Raw genomic sequence first — 24472 nt, 5'->3', positions numbered from 1 at the left:
CCTGTGCTGGGCATATTGGTACAATGCTTTCAACATGGCTTGCCTAACTCTTCTGGTGTGCAGCGTGCCTGGAGAATTGCTAGATTTAACCCAAGACCCCAGTTATCAACTTTTAGAAAAAATCTTGGAATCAGATTACAGAAAACGAAACAAAATGGTGCTCAAAATTATACCCCAAGAGGCCAGGCGCAGTGACTCACGCCTGTAATCCTTGCACTTTGGGAGGCTGAGGCGGACAGATCAACTGAAGTCAGGAGTTCCAGACCAGCCTGGCCAACATGATGAAACTCCATCTGTACTAAAAATACAAAAATTAGCCAGGCGTGGTGGTGTATGCCTGTAATCCCAGCTACCCAGGAAGCTGAGGAAGGAGAATCGCTGAAACCCAGGAGGTGGAGGCTGCAGTGAGCCGAGGTCGCACCACTGCACTCCAGCCTAGGTGACAGAGCGAAACTCCATTTCCAAAAAAAAAAAAAAAATAGACAACAACAACAAAAAATTATACCCCAAAAGTTTCACTACACCCCTTTAGTCACCAGTTTCCAGGCTAAGTCTGAACAAGGAGCAATTGTTTTCCTCTCTTCAACACCTTGAAAAAGCAAATGACAGCAGAGACAGAGTTGCATCATCAGTATTATTTCATCAACTGCTTCTCAAGAATTTCAGAAAGCAGGCTATAACCAGACTCATGGGATGAGTCACGTGGCATTTGCTCTTGTCATTAAGAGTCAGAACGTTTGCTAAAACAGCCATAGCCTGAGTCATCACTTTACAGAATGTCACACGAATAATGCCCAGGAATAAAGAACATTGATTCTCTTTCTTTCACTCCCTGGAAAATACGGCCTTTATAGTGGGGTTATAAGGTACGTGAGAGAGCTACTTCATTAAGTTATTTTTTATTGTAGATTAAATGTTTGAGGTTACTTTTACTTATTGCTGGCCTAAATAATGTCCCACACTGCAATCCTGTCCTTTTTCTAGCTAACTACCTGATCGTGACTTTTCTTTGTTTTGAAGAGAGAAAGTCTTCTAAATGTCCCAAATTGTGGTGTTTTGTGAGTATTTACACATCCTTTGCCAAGAATCTTCATAAGCAAAATGTGTGTGGCCCTACAAAGAAAATAGAGCTTTCTATTTTTGATCAATGAGTACTGCATAATTCAGTTAAACTCAACTGAGTTTAATCCAACAAATATTTATTGAGTATCAATTCTAGGTTTAAAGTGTACTAAGCTCTAGTGGGAAAAGAGTGTTTCTGTCTTCAAGAAACACAGAACAGTGGGAAAGAAAGACATACATCCATGAAACAAATTATTAGCTTTACATGATAAATGTCATTCTTTCATTCAACAAAAAGATTAAATATTTTCCATGAATCAGAGCCTGTGCTGAGTAGGAACTGGGGATACAAAATTAAATGAAATAGCCTCTGCTTTCAAGGTGCACACAATCAAATGGAGAAACACAGACAAGTAAACAGTAGTTACATTAGACTGTGATGAGCGATGATAACAGCAGAAATGGGACCAAAGAGTTGGCAGAGGGGTCTGGGAGGCTTACAGAAAACTTCAGAGAGGAAATGACTTCAGAGAGGTCCTGCTAAAAGGAAACAGAGGCAAAGCATGGTGGCTCATACCTGTAATCCCACCACTTCGAGAAGCCATGAGGGGCAGATTACTTGAGGCCAGGAGTTCGAGACCAGCCAGGCCAACATGGCGAAACCCCATCTCTACTAAAAATACAAAAATTAGCTGGGAGTGGTGCCGCACACTTGTAATCCCAGCTACTTGGGAGGCTGAGGCACGAGAATCACTTGAACCCGGGAGGCGGAGCTTGCAGTGAGACGAGATCGCACCACTGCACTCCGGCCTGGACGACAAAGCCAGACTGTCTCTAAAATAAAGAAAAAGAAAACTGTGTTCCAGCATTCATCTGTTGAAATAGGATCACCCCTAATCCCACTAAACCTCTTCAATTTCAACTTGACTCCTTACTTTGATTTGGAATGTTTAAAGAAAAGGTCCTGGCCGGGCGCAGTGGCTCATGCCTGTAATCCCAGCACTTTGGGAGGCTGAGGCGAGTGGATCACCTGAGGTCAGGAGTTCGAGACCAGCCTGACCAACATGGAGAAACCCATCTCTACAAAAAAAAAAAAAAAAAAAAGTACAAAAAATTAGCCAGGCGTGGTGGTGCATGTCTGTAATCCCAGCTCCTCAGGAGGTTGAGGCAGGAGAATCACTTGAACCCAGGAGGCGGAGGTTGCAGTGAGCCAAGATTGTGCCATTGCACTCTAGCCTGGGCAACAAGAGCGAAACTCTGTCTCAAAAAAAAAAAGAAAAAAAAAGGTCCTAATTGGGGCTCAATTTTTACCCTTTGTTACTGAATTAAGACATATCTCCACTATATTTGTAGGCTTGATTGTTTTTAAATTAATTATGCATTCAAAAGTCTAAAAAAGCTACTATCTTTTAGTTCTTTAAGAAATCTCCACACTGTTTTCCACACTGGTTGTACTAGTTTACATTCCTACCAGCAGTGTAAAAGTGTTCCCTTTACACCATATCCATGCCAACATCTATTTTTTTTTTTATTATGGTCATTCTTGCAGGAGTAAGATGGTATCACACTGTGGTTTTGATTTGCATTTCCCTGATCATTAGTGATGTTGAGGATTTTTTCATGTTTGTTGGTCATTTGTATATCTTCTTTTGAAAATTGTCTTTTCATGTCCTTAGCCCACTTTTTGATGGGATTGTTTGGCGTTTTATTGCTGATTTGTTTGAGTTCCTTGTAGAAAGGTTCTGGATATTAGTCCTTTGTTGGAAGTATAGATTGCAAAGATTTTCTCCCATTCTGTGGGCTGTCTACTCTGCTCATTGTTTCTTTGGCTGTGCAGAAGCTTTTTAGTTTAAGTCCCATCTATTTATCTTTGTTTTTGTTGCATTTGCTTTTGGGTTCTTGGTGATTAAGTCTTTGCCTAAGCCAATGTCTATAAGGGTTTTTCCAATGTTATCTTCTAGAGTTTTTATGATTTCAGGTCTTAGATTTAAGTCCTTGATCCATCTTGAGTTGATTTTTGTAGAAGATGAGAGATGAGGATCCAGTTTTATTCTTCTACATGTGGCTTGCCAATTATCCCTGCACCATTTGTTGAATAGGGTATCCTTTCCTCCACTTTATGTTTTTGTTTGGTTTGTCAAAGATCAGTTGGCTCTAAGCATTTGGGCTTATTTCTGCGTTCTCTATTCTGTTCCATTCGTCTATGTGCCTATTATTAAGCCAATACAATGCTGTTTTGGTGACTATGGCCTTATAGTATAGTTTGAAGTCAGGTAAAGTGATGCCTCCAGATTTGTTCTTTTTGCTTTGTCTTGCTTTGGCTATGCAGGCTCATTTTTAGTTCCATATGAATTTTAGGATTGTTTTTTCTAGTTCTGTGAAAAATAATGGTGATATTTTGATGGAAATTGCATTGAATTTGTAATTGTTTTGGCAGTATGGTCATTTTCATAATATTGATTATATCCATCCATGAGCGTGGGATGTATTTCCATTTGTTTGTGTTGTTTATTATTTCTTTCAGCAGTGTTTTGTAGTTTTCCTTGAAGAGTTCTTTTGACTCCTTGGTTAGGTATATTCCCAAGTATTTTATTTTATTTTTGCAGTTATTATAAAAGGGATTGAGTTCTTGATTTGATTATTATCTTGGTTGCTGTTGGTATATACCAGAGCTACTGATTTGTGTACCTTAATTTTGTACCCTGAAACTTTGCTGAATTCATTTTCAGTTCTAGGAGCTTTTTGGAGGAGTCTTTAGGGTTTTCTAGGTATACAATCATATTATCAGCAGTGACAGTTTGACTTCCTCTTTACTAAATTGGATGCCCTTTATTTCTTTCTCCTGTCTGATTGCTCTGTCTAGAACTTCCAGTACAATGTTGAATAGAAGTGGTAAGAGTGGGCATTCTTGTCTTGTTCCAGTTCTCAGGAGGAATGCTTTCAACTTTTCCCCATTCAGTATAATGTTGGCTGTACTTAATTATACATTTAGTATAATTAAGATATGTCCCTTCTGTGCCAATTTTGCTGAGGGTTTTAATCATAAAGAGATGCTGGATTTTGTCAAATGCTTTTTCTGCATCTATTGAGATGATCAGGTGATTTTTATTTTTAATTCTGTTTATGTGGTGTATCACATTTATTGACTTGAGTATGTTAAACCATCCCTGCATCCCTGGTATGAAACACACTTGATAATGATGGATTATCTTTTCAATATGCTGTTGGATTCAGTTAGCTAGTATTTTGTTAAGGATTTTTGCATCTCTCTTCATCAGGGATATTGGTCTGTAGTTTTCTTTTTTTGTTATGTCCTTTCCTGATTTGGGTATTAGGGTGATACTGGCTTGTATGATTTAGGGAGGATTCCCTCTTTCTCTATTTGTGGAACAGTGTCAATAGGAGTTTGATCCAGCAATCCCACTACTGGCTATCTACCCAGAAAAAAAGGAGTCATTATATGAAAAAGATACTTGCACACACATGTTTATAGCAGCACAATTCACAATTGCAAAAATATGCAACCAGCCCTAATGCCCATCAATCAACACATGGATAAAGAAATTGTATAGATACACCATGAAATACTACTCAGCCATAAAAAGGAACAAAATAATGGTATTTGCAGCAACCTGGATGGAATTGGAGACCATTATTCTAAGTGAAGTAACTCAGGAATGGGAAACCAAACATTGTATGTTCTCACTCATAAGTGGGAGCTAAGCTATGAGGACGCAAAGGCATAAGAATGATATAATGGACTCTGGGGATTTGGGGGAAAGGAATGGGGGGGGTGAGGGATAAAAGACAACAAATTGGGCACAGTGTATACTTCTCAGGTGATGGGTGCACCAAAATCTCAGCAATCACCACTAAAGAACTTATTCATATAAGCAAACATTGCCTGTTCCCCAAAAACCTATGGAAATAATTCTTTTTTTTTTTTTTTTTTTTTTGAGACAGAGTCTCACTCTGTTGCCCAGGCTGGAGTGCAGTGCTGTGATCTCGGCTCACTGCAACCTCCACCTCCCAGGTTCAAGTGATTCTGCTGCCTCAGCCTCCCGAATAGCTGAAATTACAGGTGCATGCCACCATGCCCAGCAAATTTTTGTATTTTTAGTAGAGACAGGATTTCACCATGTTGGCCAGGCTGGTCTCGAACTCCTGACATCAGGTAATCCACCGACCTTGGCCTCCCAGAGTTCTGGGATTACAGGCGTGAGCCACCTCGCCCGGCTGGAAATAATTTTTTTAAAGGCTACTATCTGAACTCTGAAGACCACTTCCTCCAGTCCCATCTGCAATTCAGCCGTCCATCCCTGTGCTGCAGCTGTCTACAATCATTCCTAATATTAAGCACCCTTGCTTAAGGGCAGACAGAGACATTTTCAGATTTTTTAAAGAATTTATCATTAGGAATAGTTATGTGGTTCCAGATCTATCCTCTTGGGAGATTCAAAAGTTGTTTTTTTGTTGTTGTTGTTGTTTTTTACTTTAAATCCTGCTCATGAGTTTTAAAAAATGGCTTCTTAGGTGCAAGTTCGTAGCTAAATGAATGAGAGCGCCACCTGCCGGGAACACCTGAAATTCCTGGACTTGCATATTGAATTGCAAGTTTCCTGGACCCAAAGCATTTGAATCAAACTGAGACCCTCTGGTTAAAAATGAGGACTCACAGGCTCTACGGCTACAGAATTTGCATTTTAAAACAGTTCTGGGGTGCCTTGAGGTTAAAGAAACAAATGTCTTAGTTCCCAAACTTGCCTGATAAGAATTACCCGGGAATTTTTGTTTGTTTGAGACAGCGTCTCATTCTGTCCCACCCCAGAGTGTAGAGACACAATCGTAGCTCACTGCAGCCTTCAATTCCTGGGCTCAAGCGATCCTCCCACCTGAGCCTCCCAAGTAGCTAGGACTAAAAGCACCCAACACCACGCCCTCCTGATTTTTGTATTTTTCTTTTGTAGAGATGGAGTCTTGCTATATTGACAAGCTGGTTTTGAACTCCTGGGCTCAAGTGATCCTCTGGCCTTGGCCTCCCAAAGTGCTGGGATTACAGACATGAGCCACTGTGCCCAGCCAGAATGCTTGTTTAAAATATTTTTACTCCGGATCACATTACAGACTTACTGAATTCGTATTTCCAAGAAAGGTGCCTGGGACTTGAGATTTGTGTAAAACCATCAGATGAATATTAAAAGCTGAAATAGAGTCTCTATACCAGGGTAGAAGAGCACAATTGTTGATTTTGTTTTTTTTTAAGCAGATAATTGATAACTAGAATATGAAACATCTAGGTCTGGGGATTTGGCAACATTACCACAATCAAGTTGTCCCTGGATTCTCTGTCCCATAAATTCAGCTCTGTGGTCTTAAATGCCAGCCCCTTCCTTAAAATTCTTGCCATTAAACCCCAGAGTCCCAGCCTGGGCAGGGTGGCTCACGCCTATAATCTCAGCACTTTGGAAAACCGGGGGGGGGGCGGTGGGGGGGGGCGTGGATCACCTGAGGTCAGGAGTTCGAGACCAGCCTGGCCAACATGGTGAAGCCAGGTCACTATTAAAATACAAAGATTAGCTGGGCGTGGTGGCGGGCACTTGTAGTCGCAGCGAGTCGGGAGGCTGAAGCAGGAGGCTTGCTTGAACCTGGGAGGTGGAGGTTGCAGTGAGCCAAGACCACACCACTGCACTCCAGCCTGAGCGACAGCGGGAGACTCCGTCAAAACACACACACACACACACACACACACACAACCAAAAAAACTCCCAGGCTCCCAATGGCTTCCTCTGATACCAGCTAACACATTTGTGATGCCAACTGCCTGATAGGCAGAGCTCCTGTTGGAAAGCCCTCCTACAACCTATCTTGTTTGCTTTGTGAACCGTTTTATTAGGTTGGTGCAAAAATAATTGCGGTTTAGCCATTACTTTCAATGGCAAAAGCCGCAATTACTTCTGCACTTACCCCAATTTTTTTTTTTTTTGAGCCGGATTCTCCTGCTGTTGCCCAGGCTGGAGTGCAGTGGCGCGACCTCGGCTCACTGTAAGCTCCGCCTCCCGGATTCACGCCATTCTCCTGCCTCAGCCTCCCGAGTAGCTGGGACTACAGGCCCCCACCACCACGCCTGGCTAATTTTTTGTATTTTTAGTAGAGACAGGATTTCACAGTGTTAGCACTTACCCCGATTTTCTCCTGTGAAGCAATGTCCTAGGTTTGGAACTACCTTTGGGATCGCATTGTGTCCAAAAGAACCAAATTCCAGCTTTGTGCAATGGTCAGATACTGAAACTGACTAGTCCTAATGTCTGTCTGGATTTGGTCCAAGGTCCTGCCCTATCACAACTACTTGAGCAAACACATAAGATGTGTCATTGTCTTCATAAGACACATAAGGTAGTCATTGTCTTCTCTTCTTCAAGTTAAATAAAAAGTCCCAGTTACTTTAAAATAGCCTTGTGGTATTTGAAAAAAAAAAACAAACTCTCTGCACAGTTAAGCCCAGGACCAGGATAGCATGGGTTACAAGAAATACAAACAGAGCCTTAAATATTGTAGGTCATGAATATAGTAGAGGGAGAAACGGAACGCAAAATTTCCTAAAGTTAACCACAACATTCAATCCTTTTTTTTCTTTTCTTTCTTTCTTTTTTTTTTCTTTTTTTTTTTTTTTTTTTTTTTTTTGTAGGCCATCTCATGAGACTAACCATCCTGCAAAACATACTTTGGGGAAATATTTTTTTCTTCTTCTTTGTAACCATTTTGGGGCTTTGTTTTGAATTGTCTGTGTTTTTCTTTAGTCCTGAGATTCAGAACAAATAACCTGTGTCAGGAATGGGCTAATCTAGGTTGCACAGGATGGAGGAGACTTTACAGTTTCCACACCATTGGTTTCTTTTTCAGCAACTGAGTGTTCTGTTTGATCAACTTCAGAGCAGCTCTGCTAACCATAGCACTCCTGTTTACCACGTTTCTCAGCTTTCCTTGCATTCCACGGTATTTCCTTCCTTATGTTTGACCCATTTCTCCCCCCAGATATACCAACCTGCATAGTGAGTCAAAGAACTGACAATGGCTTTTGGTCAGTGGTTTTCCAGTAGCTCTGCAAAGTTTTGGGCTTCCACTGAGTTTCTCAGAAGCTGCCTGAAAATTTATGAATTGGCTCTAGACCCTTCCACCCACAACCCCAAATCAAGCTTTCTGCTTCTTTGTATTTCATATCAGGGCCTGTGTAAGACTGGAAAAAGGGATTTCTCAACTCAGCAATTTGAAAACGACTCATTTAAATTATCACCTGTTCTCAGGCATATTATGTTAAGTGTCCCAAGAACAACCCAGATGGTTTTCATAATACCGCGATGTAGCAAGCAATGCTTTTGAAGTCATCTCTGTGCTCCCTGCTTAGTGACTCTCTAACCCTTGCAGGAGGAGCTATGGAAGCCCCACTTCATCCCAGATTCTGAGACAAGCCTGGCACTTGTCAGCAAATAGTTAAGGAGTTCCCAAACCAGTAAGTTAAGGAGTCCCAAACCAGTAAGTGCCTCAGAGATTCAGAGATTACGCTGCCTGCTACTCCTGACCTGGCTCTGAAAACCTTGTGTCCAAACCCCTGCCTGGAAACCCACAGTCCCAATAACTGAGTCCCTGTCTTGACTCTCTGCACCATCCTTCAGTTCCTACAGGCTCAGCCTTTCCTTGTCCCCTCCCCCAAGGTTTTGGAAATTAGAGTCTTCTACCAGCCACTCTGGTAGGGGCCCGTTTGCTGAATGCTATTTACCACCCGTGTTCTTGTCAGTTGCCAGGGCTAGGCAGTGTTTGATGTCTGGTTCTGAGCCATTTCTGGTTTGATCTGCTCTCCACCCTGACCTTCCCTCTCATCTAAGCAGCTTATTGTCTCTGCCAAGCCCAGACCTAGATTGTCTTTAAAATCCAAATTTATGGCTGGGTGCAGTGGCTTACGCCTGTAATCCCAGCACTGTGGGAGGCCGAGGCAGGTGGATCACCTGAGGTCGGGAGTTTGAGACCAGTCTGACCAACATGGAGAAACCCTGTCTCTACTAAAAATACAAAATTAGCTGGGTGTGGTGGCGCATGCCTGTAATCCTAGCTACTCGGGAGGCAGAAGCAGGAGAATCACTTGAACCCAGGAGGCGGAGGGTTGCAGTGAGCCGACATCATGCCATTGCACTCCAGCCTGGGCAACAAGAGTGAAACTCCATCTCAAAAAAAAAAAAAAAAGGAAAAAAAAATCCAAATTTATATGTATCTATGTAAATAGAGGGGCCTCCTCTTCCCTGAGCCTTGAACAGACAGCAGACCCTGGACCTTGCATACATAGGAGCTGGTTCTATGTCCCCAGGACTTGTCTGCCTTTAGCTACCCTTAGGGACAAACCTACCTCCTCACCATGTACTCTCCCACCAATTCAACATGGACTGTGATGTCTTGACAATGGAAGGATGTCTTACTCCTTACACATGGGCTGAGTTCACATCCCATTTAAGACTTTGTATATGCCTTTTCCAAAAGGTTTTATTTGTCCAAGGCCCTAACATTTATCTCCTTTCCTAACATTGCGCTGTGGCGCTGTGACCTAACAATTGGCCACTGTGTTCCGCCAACATTTCGGAAAAACTTCTGTAACAACCATCATTCTTATTTCTCACCTCTTAGGATCATTGGCCTCGTTGAGATCTTCACGAAGGCTATAGACCCGTGCTGTCCACTATGCTAGCACTAACTACTTATAGCTATTCGAGTTTAAAATTAAATTAAAGGCTGAGGCAGGAGGATCACTTGAGCTCAGGAGTTCGAGACCAGCCTGGGCAACATGGCAAAATCCTGTCACTATCAAAAATACAAGGAATTAGCTGGACGTGGTGGCGTGCACCTGTGGTCCCAGCTACTCAGGAGGCTGAGGTGGGAGGACCACTTGAGTTAAGGAGGCAGAGGTTGCAGTAAGCCAAGATCATACCACTGCACTCCAGCCTGAGTGACAGTGAGACCCCATCTCAAAAATAATTAATTAATTAAAATTTAAGACTCAGTTCTTCAGTCACAATAGCTAGATTTCAAGTTGCAGCCACACATGGTTAGTGGCTTCTGTATTTGATAGCACAGATATGGAACCTTTTTCTTTATCTCAGAAAGTTCTATCAGACAGTCCTGCATAGATGCATAGACCCTCTCTCCAGAATATGCAAATACGTACTTATATTAAAAATGTTGTAGGCAATTTTAGGTGATTCAAAGACACTCCCCACTTCCTAAGCCCACCTCCCCAAGGTGTTAGGAACCCCTTTCTGATGTGGGTGGGGGCTGGGCATAGTGGCTCATGCCTGTAATTCCCACACTTTGGGAGGCTGAGGCGGGCAGATCACTTGAGGTCAGAAGTTTGAGACCAGCCTAGCCAATATGGTGAACCCATCTCTACTAAAAACACAAAAATTAGCCAGAAGTGGTGGCACATGCCTGTAGTCCCCACTACTTGGGAGGCTGAGGCGGGAGAATCTCTTGAACCTGGGAGGTGGAGGTTTCAGTGAGCCGAGATAGCACCACTGCACTCCAGCCTGAATGACAGACTGGGACTCTGTCTCAAAAATGATAATAATATGGATGGGGAGCACATGACTCTCCTAAAGTCTATGGAGGAGGCAGGTATCAGGAAAATCTCAGTTCAGATGTCAGTAATCCTTTTCCCTTAACACACAGTCTTAAGCACCTGCTGGTTCCTTGAGAGTTTAAAAAGAAACCTAGCCGTTCATTACATTGCCCCATTCATCCTGTTAGTTTCATTCATTCACTTATTCAGTATTTATTGAGCTCCTACTTTATGCTCATACTGACCTAGGCAATGGGATACAAAAGTGAACTCAATGGAGAAGATCCCTTCCCTCATGGAGCTTATATTCTTGTAGGACAGAAAGACAACCAACAAACAAGCAGGTAATGCTCTCTGCTCTATAAACTTAGTTTTCTCCGATTAATTTCAAATCTATTTCTGTAAGCCTGAACATGTTAATTCTCTGCTTAAAGACATTCCCTCCTGACTAGGAGAGTTGATTAAAACCACCTGTGGGAGTTAAAGATCTACATCTGCCAAATGCACCAAAGGTGATCCACAAACTAATTAAAATTTGGCCACTCTCCAGAGTCAAGGCCATAATCTACCTTTCTCATGAGACAGTTCTGTCTGTAAATAGTTGGGATTATAACACCCTCACTTTCAAGGTAAATTCCAGGGTATTTTATCTCCTAATTTCCAGATTGTTTTTGATTGTGTAAGCACATAGAAGACCTCACACCAGGTAAAGTTTCTAAAGTTTACTTCAAGCTACCTCTCTTACATGGTTTTTGCATAGGTAATCCGAGATCTGCTTCTTAATTGTCAACTCCACTTGGAATTGTTCCAGTGTTTGCCAGTGTTCTGTTATGTTCTTTTCTACTTGTCCAGCTTAATGACGCTGTTTTTCTTCAAAAACAGTGTTTCTTCAAAAATAATGTTTGGGTAAAGCCCGAGTTGGGATGACATTTTCTCTTAATATAATTTGCATTCTTAAAATCAAACACATTACCAGCAGATTGGCTTAACTGAACACATGCACGTATATATAAGAAACCATGCCCTTTCTTTCCTTGACCCAAAGTTTTGTATTTCACCACACTGGCCAACTCCCAAAAGTTTAACTGAAATCAAAGAATTGGTTCATTCTAAGATGGCTGTATATATATATATTCATCTCTGTCTATCTTCCTCCTATTCTTTTTCCCATATCACACAAAACACAAACACAGACACATTCTGGGTTTACTTGGTACTGCCAGTCCTCAGGTTGACTAGAAGACTGAGGAAAATTTGAAAGACAAGAGATCTATCTACAGTCTTTCCTAACTTCCTAGTCCCTTTACCAGATTTTTCCATGAGGATTTTTCTTCCTTTTTTCCTTGAGGAAGCCAACTCTTGAGGGCTACAAAACACTTATTTCAGCGTATGTCTCTAAAAGATAAGAACATTTGATAAACATAACCACACTACCATTACCACATCAAAAAAAAAAAACAGTTATTCTTTAAGAGCAAACATCGAGGCAGTGTTCCTAATGGTTTCATAATGTCAAATGTTTACTGGCTTTTTAAAACAAATTCAAAATACACATAAGTTCCACACCTTGTAATTGGTTATTATGTCTTTCAAGTCTCTTTAAATGTGTAGGTCTTCTCTCCATCTCTTTCTTTCCTTGAAACTTATTTATTAAAGAAACTCAGTTGTTTGTTCAGAAGCATTTCCCATGGCTGAATTTTGCATAATATCTCTTCATGTTGCAGGTCAACATTCACAGGATTCTCAGATTCAGTTGGAGGCATGTTTGATTATCTACACTTTAAGTCATCAAGTAATTTGAATATATTAATATAAATCCCATAGGCTCTTTTCCCCACTCCAGATGATTCCTCCAATAACCTTTCATTCAGTAAGTTCCCCGTTGTAAATTTCCAGTTAAGTAATTTTCTTTAGGTTTGATGGGTGCGCACAACGAAGAAAAGGGAGGGCGGGGAAACCTTTCTGAAATTCATTTCCTTTGAATATATCCATTAGAGGGCGACATTGCCTTTAATATTATATTTCCCCAATAAAGTTTTAAATTGCATAAAATTTACTTTTGTATTTTTGACAAGTTGGACCTCATTGCCTACTTTAACTTCTAATCTCACGTCTGTAAAGTGTGACTGCGTTCTCCTTTGTTAATTTGATCTCTGCTGACTTGCGTCTTTGATATTACAGTACTTCCATCTTTGACTCTGTTCCCAATTCTAACCATCGGGCGGCGATGTTGCATAAATAAAGACCCGCGGAAAGGCAAAATTAAGCGAAACTGCCAAATAAAAAGCAGTTTCACCGGGGGGTAAAGGCCATTAATTTAAGAAGGAAAGAGACAAACCAGACATTTCTAGTTCATATCCAACTCACGGCCCAAGGTCAGAACTGTGTAAAATGCAACACAAAGGAGCCATTCAGGAGTGGAGGAGGCTGACTTGGGGAGAGCGAATGCACAATCCCCGCCTTGAGTCTGCGGTTCCACTGGAGGGGGCACAGGTCCGTTCGCGCACGTGCGTGTGAGTAGCCACAGGGCAGCGGCGGGACATGCCTGCACCGGGCATGGAACTGCTGAACCAACAGCGCTCTGGCGGACCGCTTGGGACACCCGCCCGGAGGCAGGTTGGCACTGGCGCTGCCTGGAGGTCAGCCACTCATTGTACCCCGGAGGAACTGGGTCCCGCGGGGGCATACGGCTCGCCCACCGGCACGCGTTAGGAGGCGAACACCTGCATCCAGCTAGGTGTTCCGAGCGCAGGCCAGGGCTAGGGACTGCTCTGCCACCTTCTTCTCATTCTTCCTGTAAGAACACTGTCTATCTCGGACAAAAAGGATCCACCTGACAGCAAGTGGTATCGTCACACAGAGGTAACAGGGAAGTCACGGATCCTCTTGAGAATCTGACAAAAGTTGGTGCCCCTTCCCCATAGTGGCACTCAGAAAACTGCAGGTGAAACTACAAATGGGCGGAGGCACTCACAGGCTTCCTGGGGCCAGTCCATTGATCAGATACCAGGTTAAGAAATTCTGTCCTGATTGGAGCCTAGACGGCAGCGCAAAGGAACCAGACGGACTTGGAAAGAGAGGCAGGGACTCCCTCCTCCCTCCAAACACAGCCAGCGTTTCATCTCGGATTGCGGGAGGGGCCTGGCGGAAGGTGGAGGAGAGGTGGAGCGCCTGGATGGGGCCCTCCCCATTCTCCTGGCCCCAACCCCAGGACGCCTGGCTGCGGAGGGCTCGAAAGCGAGCAGCGAACGCCCAAAGCCTGGGTGGCGGGAGGGTGGCAGCGCCCTGTAGCTTTTCCTTTGCATTTTTCTTTAAATCGTGAGCTCCGGAGCTATCTTTTCGACCGCTGCTTTCCGGTCTCCACCTCCACCTCCCAGTTGGCTGGCTCGCCCTTCCCCCACCCCCCCCATCCCCACCCCCCCCCATCCCCACCCCCATCCCCACCCCCATCCCCACCCCCATCCCAGCCGCGTGCCCGACCCTCGGCCTCCAGCCCCGCCTCCTTCGCCGCGGGGTTTCACTCGCGGCAGAGTGAAATCTGCATAGTGACCGCCCCCTCGGAGATCATTGGTGCAGCCCCGCCCATCGCGGCCGGTGATTGGTGAGCCGCCCGGGGTTATTTGCATGTCGGACGCAGCCGGGTACCCAGCTGTGCTGCCGGCCGGCGCAGCGCAGAAGTTTGCAGAGCGCTTTCTCGCCGGCTGGTCCCGGACTCGCGCTGCGCCCTGCGCCCTGCGCCGCCGCCTCCTCCTTCTGCCGCCGCCGCCCTGTTCTCCCGGGATTCCTTCTCTGTGGAGGACTGACGCTCTGCTTGTGGGAATTAGAGGTGGACAAGGGGGAGTGCCGGGGGGTAGAGACGGGGGTCTTTCCAGTGACAGCTGCGAGTCGGAACGCCGGGAGCGTGGGGCTCCTGCTGGCCACGGATCTCGCCCACCTTCCCGCGGCCTCCGGGCAGGCAATGCGGCCGCCGAGCCCCGCGACGCAGAGAGGAAGGAGGGTGGCCCGGAGAGCCTAGAGCTTGTTTCTGCCCACTTGGGAAAGAGGACATGGAGTTGTGAGTGCCCCTCGCTCGGCGACGCCGCCCTCGGCAGGCTCCCCATGGCCGGGACGTACAGCTCGACTCTGAAGACCCTGGAGGACTTGACCTTGGACTCCGGGTATGGGGCCGGGGACTCGTGCCGCTCGCTCAGCCTCTCGTCCTCCAAGTCCAACTCGCAGGCGCTCAACTCTTCGGCGCAGCAGCACCGCGGGGCGGCCTGGTGGTGCTACTCCGGCTCCATGAACAGCCGCCACAACAGCTGGGACACGGTGAACACGGTGCTGCCCGAGGACCCCGAAGTGGCCGACCTCTTCTCGCGCTGTCCGCGGCTCCCCGAGCTGGAGGAGTTCCCCTGGACCGAAGGAGACGTGGCCCGGGTGCTCCGCAAAGGCGCTGGCGGCCGGCGGCTGCCCCAGTTCTCCGCGGAGGCGGTGAGGCGCCTGGCCGGGCTGCTCCGCAGGGCACTGATCCGCGTGGCCCGCGAGGCGCAGCGCCTGAGCGTGCTGCACGCCAAGTGCACCCGCTTTGAGGTGCAGAGCGCCGTGCGCCTGGTGCACAGCTGGGCGCTGGCCGAGAGCTGCGCGCTGGCAGCCGTCAAGGCGCTGTCCCTGTACAGCATGAGCGCCGGCGACGGGCTGCGCCGGGGCAAGTCCGCGCGCTGCGGCCTCACCTTCTCAGTGGGCCGCTTTTTCCGCTGGATGGTGGACACCCGAATCTCCGTGCGCATCCACGAGTACGCAGCCATCTCCCTCACCGCCTGCATGGAGAACCTGGTGGAGGAGATCCGGGCCAGGGTGATGGCCAGCCAGAGCCCTGATGGCGGAGGGGCCGGAGGCGGGGAGGTGTCTGCTGAGGCCCTGGAGATGGTCATCAACAACGACGCCGAGCTCTGGGGCGTCTTGCAGCCCTATGAGCATCTCATCTGCGGCAAGAACGCCAATGGTAAGCGCGCGGGCCTCGGACTGGCAGACTGGGTAGGCAAGAAATCCCGCCCTGGGCTACTGGGGGAGTGAGTTTCCTGAGACAAAGCTGGTGGCTGTGCCAGTTCTTTGGGAGAAAACGTTTGGTCTGAGGATAGGGTTCATTACATGGCACTTGCCAGAAATTGTTCTAAGGGTGACTGACTTTTGGAGGGTAAACTCGTGAATGATCTCCATCCTGTTCTGCGTGGCATTGTTACTATCTGTGGGCTGTTCATTGATTGGGTGAGATTGAATCTCTTGACCAAGCCATTCCTGAACCTCTCTTGAAATGAAACTTACTGCCCCGTGGCTCTTTACCGTGATTGACTAGGTCTCTAGTTGCTGTCTTTCCCCAACAGCTGGGCAGATTGACTGATTCTGCCCCCTAGTTTTCCCCAGCTCAATAGCAGCAACCAAAGGGTCCCAACTTAAAGACCTGAACCTTGGATAAGTGAGACGGGCGGAGGGAAGTGGGAAGCCCAAGATCTGGTGCTGCGCCTTGTGCTTTGCTGGGCTGAAGGATGCTGTCAGGCGCTCTCTTGGGGGATGGAGGGGTAGTGGTTCGCTCTTAATTATATGTGCCCAGGAATGATGAAACCTGGGGACCCCGACTCCCCTTCCCAGAAAAGTAACTACAGATTGTCTCCTGAGACCTGATTTTTCCAAGCTGTCACCAACCAAGTGAGCCATTGGTTAAAACCTTGCATTGTATTAAATGTTCTTTCCTGAAAAGAGTGGTGGCCCATCAAGGGGAAGAGATGGAGGGATAGGTAACCGCATGGGGTCAAGTCTGGGAAAGGAACCACTGGGTGGTTGCACTTCTCTGAAGATAGCATGGATTTGGTGCAAAGGATGGAAGCAAAGCACATGACCTTTTCCCTGACAATGTTAGGGGGTGTGACATTGCATTCAACTGCAAACTACCTACAAGACTTCAGTTTGAGAAGTCAGCACCATAAACTGTTCAGAATGGTATTATGGTTAAACAGCCTTACAATCTGATTGGAAAGCCATTTGGGGAGCAGCTTTCAGTGGCAAATAAGCAGGCAGTGGAAGAGGTCAGGTGGGGACTGGAAAGGGATAAAAGAAGTCAAAACATGGTTTAACATAATCATAATAGCTGAAATGCAAAATAACCCTTAATGTGTCACCATTATTCTCAGCACTTTATATTTAACTCAAGTACTCCTAGCAAGCCTATTAGGTAGGTACTTACTGCATAGTATTATGCCCATTTTACAGATAAGGAAACCAAGGTACCCAGCAGTTAAATAATCTGCCCAACATTACATAGATGTTAAATGGCAAAACTGGAATTTGAATCCCGTTTGAATCCAGGTAGGCCCCTTTTAGGTTTTAGACGCTGGCGGAGAAGAAACAGCTTTGTTTTTTGGTTTGTTGTTGTTGTTGTTTGTTTGTTTGTTTTTCTTACTGGACTATAGCTCTCAGATCTTATGCTTTGTTTTTTGATTAGCCCAGTTTTCGAGAACAGTTGACATGTTAGGCCCATTTTGAAGACACTCTGTACCAAGCATGGCTTACTTTGACATTATTGGTTTTGTTTTTAAATTCTGGCACTGCCAAAGGAGATGCTGGGAATTGAAGAGCATCTGCTGCTTAATTTTCTTCCTCTTAGGTCAGAGCTAAGGTCAGTCCTGAATCTCAGTTGATGATGTCACAGCTGCTTGTTGTGCCTCACCCTCCAGGTTTGTGGCATCAACACTGGGAACAGCAGCTCCAGGGCAGGAAGTGGAGGGCCAGGGGATTTCCATCCAGTGGTCATAATTGAGGGAAAGAGTTCTGTACTTTTGGCTGAGGGGAGGCCCAAACTGAACTCAAAGAAGTAAAGGCAGGCTCCTAGGAGAAAAGACTGAAAACTTAACCCTATAAGCCAAACAAGAATAAGGGTGGAACTGTAGATGCAAAACAAAACAAAAACATATTTTCATGCAGAACAGGTGCCCAGCACATTGAGAAGCTTCTTCCAGCTTTTCTAACTGCAAATTGAAATAAGGAAGACCAGCTCCCTGCCCAGGACACCCTGAAGATGCGAAGCGGCCAGAAGCTGCTAGAAAACAGATGTCTTCTGCTAAAGGGCTTCCAACCAAAGAACTATTTCTTATCTAGGGTCAGCATTCCTTGGGATTTCCTTTATAAGTTGGTCTTTTGGCACCACCAACCCCCCCTACCCCCCCAGCCCCACCACCACCTTTTGTTTTTTTAAATAGAGACAGGGTTTTGCTATGTTGCCCAGGCTGGTTTCAAACTCCTGGGCTCAAGCAGTCCTCCTGCCTCGGCCTCTCAAAATGTTGGGATTATAGGCGACAGGCATGAGCCACTACACCCAGCCAGGACCCCATGTTTTAACCTCCTCCTTGCCCCCCCCTTTCCAAACAATCCTCCTTAATCCTGGGTAGTCAAGAGAGCAGGATTCTCTGTGGCAGACAACAAAGCTCCCCGGATGCTCAGAGTCAAAGTGTCTCCCTCTGTACATTCTCGGGTCTCCAGGGAGCTCTCTTGCAGGCGAGGTGACCATTCACTTCCACTTAGCAACTGGATGCTCATTTTTTATACATGAAAACCAGGGGGTGGCCACATTAAACAATAACCAGGCTGATTTATTAAGTCCCTTTAGACAAAGTGAAATGAATGTTTAGTAGAGGGGCAATGAATTACTTATGTCTGAAAGCTGGCTTCAGAGGGAAGCATAAACTGCTTAGGAACAAAATGGAGTGCTCCAAACCTTTGTTATATTAAAATTACCCCAAGGCCAGCAAGGTTACAGTTTACACAGCTGAAGACCAACTGGGGAATGACTGCGTATGGGAAGGAGAGTGCTGGTTAGAATTCTTGTCCTGCTGGTCTTCCCTTTAAATTATATATTTATTGTTGATATGCCTGCTAATTATACAGCATGGGCACATGCATTTGACTCAGCTATATAGGGCTTTTAAACTTAATGTCTTCCAACCAAGAATTTAAGGGCCCTAATCCATCTATTCCTGTCCATTACTCAGAATGCAGGACAAATATGGTTTTGCTCAGCACAAGATGGATAATAAAAGTTCTGCAGTGTTTATAAAACATGATCCCAGCTCCGTAGAGCAGCAGGAGTTATATATTGTTGCTCATTTGGTATTGATGTCCCCAATCCCATGGCAAGGCCATTAAATGATGATATCTTCATGACTTCCTTACGGGAGGTAGAGAAACCAATTTAATAGAGTAGTATTTATAAACAGGTAGTTTGCAGAAAATAGAAACTTTTCGCATCCACTCATCTCCCTCCCTACTCTCCTCTCTCCTCTCTCTCCCTCCTCTCCCCCATCACTTCCCATATGTGAGTTTGATGCTGAGCATCACTACTAGGTTTCTTCTTGGTCATTCTTCTTACTAAGCTTTTGTGAGTGTCTGTGGCATTTTAGAAAATCTTCCTCAATTTCTAGATTCTTGATTAAGTGATAGGATATTGGTGAGAATATTCTTGCTCCAAAGAAGTATCCAGGGTGTACAAAAGGATTGCTCTATCCTAGTGGTAACATGCACAAGACTTTGGATTCACCATGAGAGTTTGAAGCCTACCTTTGCCATTTATTTTATTTTATTTTGTTATTTGTTTGTTTATTTTGAGACAGAGTCTTGCTGTATCACCCAGGCTGGAGTGCAGTGGTACAATCGTAGTTCACTGCAACCTTGAACTCCTGGGTTCTAAGGGATCCTCCTGCCTCAGCCTCCCAAGTGGCTGGGACTGTAGGCATATGCCACCACACCCAGCTAATTTTTTAAATTTTATTTTTGTAGAGACAGGGTCTTGCTATGTTGCCCAGGCTGGCCTTAAACTCCTGGGCTCAAGGGATTCTCCCGCTTCAGCCTCCCAGAGTGCTGGGATTACAGGCATGACCCATCACGCCTGGCCATACACAACTTTGCCATTTACATGAGTGGCCTGGTGCAATTTTCTTAACCATTCTAACCTTCAATTTTGTCATCTGCAAAATGGGACATAATAAGAGCACCTAGCTTATATGGGTGGTATGAGAATTAAATGAGACTATAGATTTAAAGATCTTAGCACATAGTAAATGCTCAATAAATAGTAAATTCATTCAACAATTATTGAGCACTGACCCTGTAGCCACCACTGTTAAAAGTGCTGTGGACTAAGTGATGAACAAGGGGAAAAGCCCTCCTCTCATGAAGTGTATAATCCAGTGGAGGAAATGAGAAAAAGTAAATAAGTAAGGATTTTCTCTTGGTAGTGAATGTTGTTTAAAATATTTTTTTTAAAGGGCAGGGTAATGGGATGGTGTGACGGGGCTAATTTAAATGACAGTCAAGGAATGCTTCTCTGAAGGTTTATTAGTAATAGCCAGTAATATCAATACTACTAAGGACCTTTAGGCCAAAAATAGTGACTGAGGACTTTTCTGAATGATTCAGTTATTCACCAGCTGAGAGAAGTCTCAACATCTCACTTAGAGCTGAGAAAGAAAAGGGCTGCATGTAGAGCAGGGACGAAACCTCTTCTGGTTGTGGGATTTATTTAGTGATGAGATTGTAGGATGAATTTCTACTGAGAGAAGCAACTGAAGCAGCAAGGGTTGATTGAGCTTGTCAGGTGGTGTTTAATCAGTTTCCACACCTGGGTAGTCTGAAGGATGAGGGCTGCTTCCTATCTCTTTAACCGTTTTATTAAAGCCAAGAGAGTTGGCAAAACTGAAACAGAGCAAGCTTTGGAAATGAAAAATTTTTTTTTCTCACACTCCTGAGAAAGGCAACCCTAGCCTTAAGTAGTAAGAGGAACAAGGTAGAGTTGTTCCACTTCCTCCTCCTGAAAGCTCTACCTGACTCCCCGAACTGGAAGAGCCACCCCTTTGTGATGTTTCCTCAGCACCCAGAACATATTCTTAAATCATTTCCTGCTTGTGTGTGTCTCTCCCATCCAACTGTGGACTTCATAGGCATTGCTGTCTTCCCTGTACCTCTCATGGTGTCTACAATATGTGCTCTATAAATGATGGGCAAGTGATAGATCCCGCCATACAGGTTTAAAATTTGTATTTGAATTCCTTTGATATATCAGAACCATCCCCCATTTCTACCAAGGCAGAAAATTTCCAAGTTCTCAATGAATAGAGTCAGCATTTTGGGGCTACATCCAACCTTTGGGTACCCTGATTTCTAGCAGGGTTCCCAAGTCTGGCTTTGATGTGCAAGATGTGAGTTGGGGGAATTTTCAGTTTAGGAGAATGTCTTCAGTGTATGATACCCAAAGAGGAAGGGCTTCACAACAGACGTCTGGTACAGCAGGCCGCAGATAAGTCAACAGGAGGATTGAGTTGAAGGTTTCCTTAAGAATGGAAATACCAATCGCCCCCTTGCCAACAGAGCTGCCCCAGAGGACAATTTATGTTGATGACTATTGCTCAGAAGAGTTTACATCTGTGTCCCACTCCATCTGCCTCCAGTATGAGGACTGAACCAAGGTAATCAATTGCCAAGACATTCCTGGGTTGGCACCCCAAGAATGGGAAGTTCTGAAACAAACCAGAGACACTTGGTTGCACATCCTCGGCTTTGTCCTTATCCCACCTCACCATCAGTATTCATCCTTTGTCCAAACAGGTCAGTGGGTAGATGCTTCGTCTCTATTTCTACTCTTATGCAGCTGTAGTAATAGGTCTGACTTTTCTGCAACACCTCAAGCTTATTCTCATCTGTGAGCTTTCTAGGTCCCCATAAGAATCCTGTGAATGTGTGTCCTTTCATTGAGAGGTCTCCATGAGTCCAGAATTCACAGCTCAATAATAACTAAGCTCAATAATGACTAAGTCCCATTTTGCTCAAGCCCCAAGCCTGTGCTTTTCCTATAAAGAATTACAGAATCCAAGGTAGCAAATACAGGTCAGTACTTGGCCCCATTCAAATGGCAGCTAGGGTCAAACTCATAGCAAGAACAACACTTGTTATAGGTCTTGTTTGTTAATGGCCTATGGTGTCCAGACACTTTACATTTGTTAGGCCAGTGAGTGTTCACGACCACAGTGAAAGAGCAGGCACTGACACCCAGGGGTGTATCTTCCTCCAAAGGATGCTGTTACTCTGTTTAAATGCTGCTTGCTGGCTCTCCCCATCCTAGAGGTGCCACTGATTTTAAAGAGCCATTATTGCTACTCCTGGGGACGGAAGAAGAGGGCACAGAGAGCTCTGCTGCCCGGGGAGGGCCTTTATAAGTGTCACCTGCTGGTGACCAATAAGCTCAGCCGAATAGAGAAGCCGCAGAGTACACTGCGATGCTCTTCTAAAGGATGGGCGGGTCAGCTCAGCAAAGGTGAATACATGAAGGAGAGAAGGCACCAAGAGGGATTTGAGTCTAGGTCACTGGTCTTGGGGAGCTTGGTGCACCTGTCCTGGAGTTGGCAGAAGAGCCTGTATGAAGGGGGCTTTGATTTCCTCCGAGTCTCCCATGGTGTCCGGCTGCTGACTCCATCTCAGTGTTTAGAGCACAGGGAGAGAATGAGTCAGCGATGTAGCAAAGCAGTGAAGGGCCCAGACTTTGGAGTCTGAATTGAGTCCCAAATTGATTTGCCTCTTACTGACCTAGGCCTTCAAGCAAGTCACACTAAGTTTCTATTTCCTCTACTGTAAAATGAGAGGCTTGTACACATGCGGTTGTGCCTTATGCATACTCAGTGCCCTGGGATGTGAGAGATGCAGCCAGGCTTACTGGTGAGAGCACAGCACGGGGTGGGGCTGCCTGGCTGTAATTCCTCATAACTTCACTTGGGAGCTGTGTGACGCTGGGCAAGTTGTTTCACTTCCGTGCCTTAGTTTCTTCCTTGATCACAGGGCACCATTGACATTTTGGACTGGTTAATGTTTTGTCATGAGGTTGTCTTGGGCATTGTAGGATGGTTCATAGCCACCACCAGTTGAGACCATCAAAAATGTCTCCAGACTTTTCCAGATGTTCCCTGGGGAGCAAATTCACCCTTGGCTGTGAAACACAGCTCTATAAGATAGGACTGAAAATAGTACCCAACTCATAGGATGGTTGTGAGAATTTCATAAGAGTCCCTGTGAGGGACTTTGTGTTATGCCTGACACATAAGATATTCTAATTGTTTTTAACAAACTTGTGTTGGATCCACTGATTGTGTTCATTTTTGCCAAAGTCTCTAGTGCAAGGAGGGTCACGACCCAAATCTCAGGGAGATGGGTATTACTCGCAAGGCTTTCCTTGGTGGCTAACAGTTTGTTTGTGGAGATAGGAGGAAGTTATGGAATCTGGAAAAAGCACCCTTGCACCTTGCTCAGTTATGGCTCGATTGCCCCCAACAACAAGTGGTCTGGCAGTGGGCAGAGAGATTAGATCTCACCCTCTGAGCTCAAGCCCACCTCTGCCAGGATGACAGCAACAGTGCACATTCAAAGCTCCAGGCCCCCAGAGAGCAATTCTGCTGTGGATATTGGACCCTGCTTGTGGCAGCCGCCAAATCCTCAGCCACAGATCATAGCAGGTGTTTTGTGTTTTGCTGGCCTGTCATGTAAACATACTTTGTGGTCTTCTTGCTTGTTTTAAAAAAGGCCTAAGTGGTTTTGCAGCTTTGGTTGTGTGCTTGGAGCTGCATGCAGGATTGGGAGGAGATACATAAGGAACACAGCCCAAGTACTCCCGAGGAATGCCACGCCGGCATCATTAATCAACTGCTCACTGAGTGCCAGCTACATCCAAGGCAATGGAGACAGATTAGCAAGGGACAAGAATCTTGACTATTTTGAGTTTAGAAGTGTTTAGAATCTAGTAGGGAAAGCAAAGCATATATACAGATAGTTACAAAGAAGTTTATAGTGACCACCTTCAAACAAAGAGGGGAGCAATGGCGATAGACTCCACTGTCTAGTCTACATTGCTGGTTCCCCATTGCGGGTGCTTTTCAGGAGCTGTTTCATTTAATCCTCCCAGCCCCTCTGGAAGGTAGATATAACTTCCATCCCGTAGTTGGGGACCTTAAAGCTTCTGGCGATTAGAAAGCTTAAAGGGAAGAGATGACTCCTGGCTGTCTGGGTGGAAGGAAGTCAGGGTTTCTTTGTGGAGGATGTGGCAGGTGTGCCAGTGATTTGGGCAGGTAGAGCTGCGACTGCGGAGACGGGAGGGGATGCAGAGCCCCCAGAGGCTTCCAGGCAGAGGTAACAGTGTGAGCAAAGACCTGGAAGCCAACGCATATGTGTTGGAGAACAGCAAGTTCTCCTGTTTGGGTGGAAGGTTCAGATACATGACAAGCAGGAACAGTGGAGATAACACAGGAAAAAGGAAAGCTTTCCCACATCTTTTATCCAGATGTTAAGAAGCCTGCCAGAGTACAGGATGAGAGTTTTCCAAAACTTATTTTCATAATTCAGAAATTGAGTGTGTCTTCTCCCTAGCTCATCTTAACCATGGCCCCAGACCTCCAGTTACTCCTCTTGGTGATTGAAAGCTTGACCTCAAAAATGCACCCGTCTGCTGTCCTAGCAGTAAAAGCATTACAAGACCTTAACTGAGCAAACTTGGGTTTCAAGGGGTTGAAGAACAAGGCTTCTATCAACCCTTCTTTTCTTGTTGAATTTGGCTCTGACTTTGCATTTCTTCCATGGCCCTGAATGTAGCATTACAGGCCAAAGCAATCCCAGTACAGAATGAAGGTCAAGACTGGCAAATGTGTTAAACGAGGCCATTGGATCGACTCTTTCCAAAGCAGGATTCTTAATCGTGGAGCATAAAACAGGGTGAGAGAAGATGGTCCCAGAACTCTTTTTTTCGGTGTTAAG

At 45.3% G+C, this 24472-nt stretch overlaps 1 protein-coding gene across 1 annotated transcript in view; it reads left to right on the top strand.

Annotated features, from left to right (window-relative positions):
- Positions 1 to 14258: 14258 nt before the first annotated feature.
- The window catches only part of ABTB2 (ankyrin repeat and BTB domain containing 2), a 208253-nt gene continuing 198039 nt past the window's right edge, over positions 14259 to 24472 (top strand). Inside the window, exon 1 of the mRNA XM_004050922.4 lies at positions 14259 to 15641. Coding sequence (XP_004050970.3) covers positions 14285 to 15641 — 1357 coding nt within the window. The 5' untranslated portion in view covers positions 14259 to 14284. The remainder of the gene's footprint in view (positions 15642 to 24472) is intronic.

Source organism: Gorilla gorilla, chromosome 9 (genome assembly GCF_029281585.2).
Source record: "Gorilla gorilla gorilla isolate KB3781 chromosome 9, NHGRI_mGorGor1-v2.1_pri, whole genome shotgun sequence".
NCBI classification, from domain to species: Eukaryota; Metazoa; Chordata; class Mammalia; order Primates; family Hominidae; genus Gorilla; species Gorilla gorilla.
This window is presented reverse-complemented; position numbering and strand designations above follow the sequence as displayed.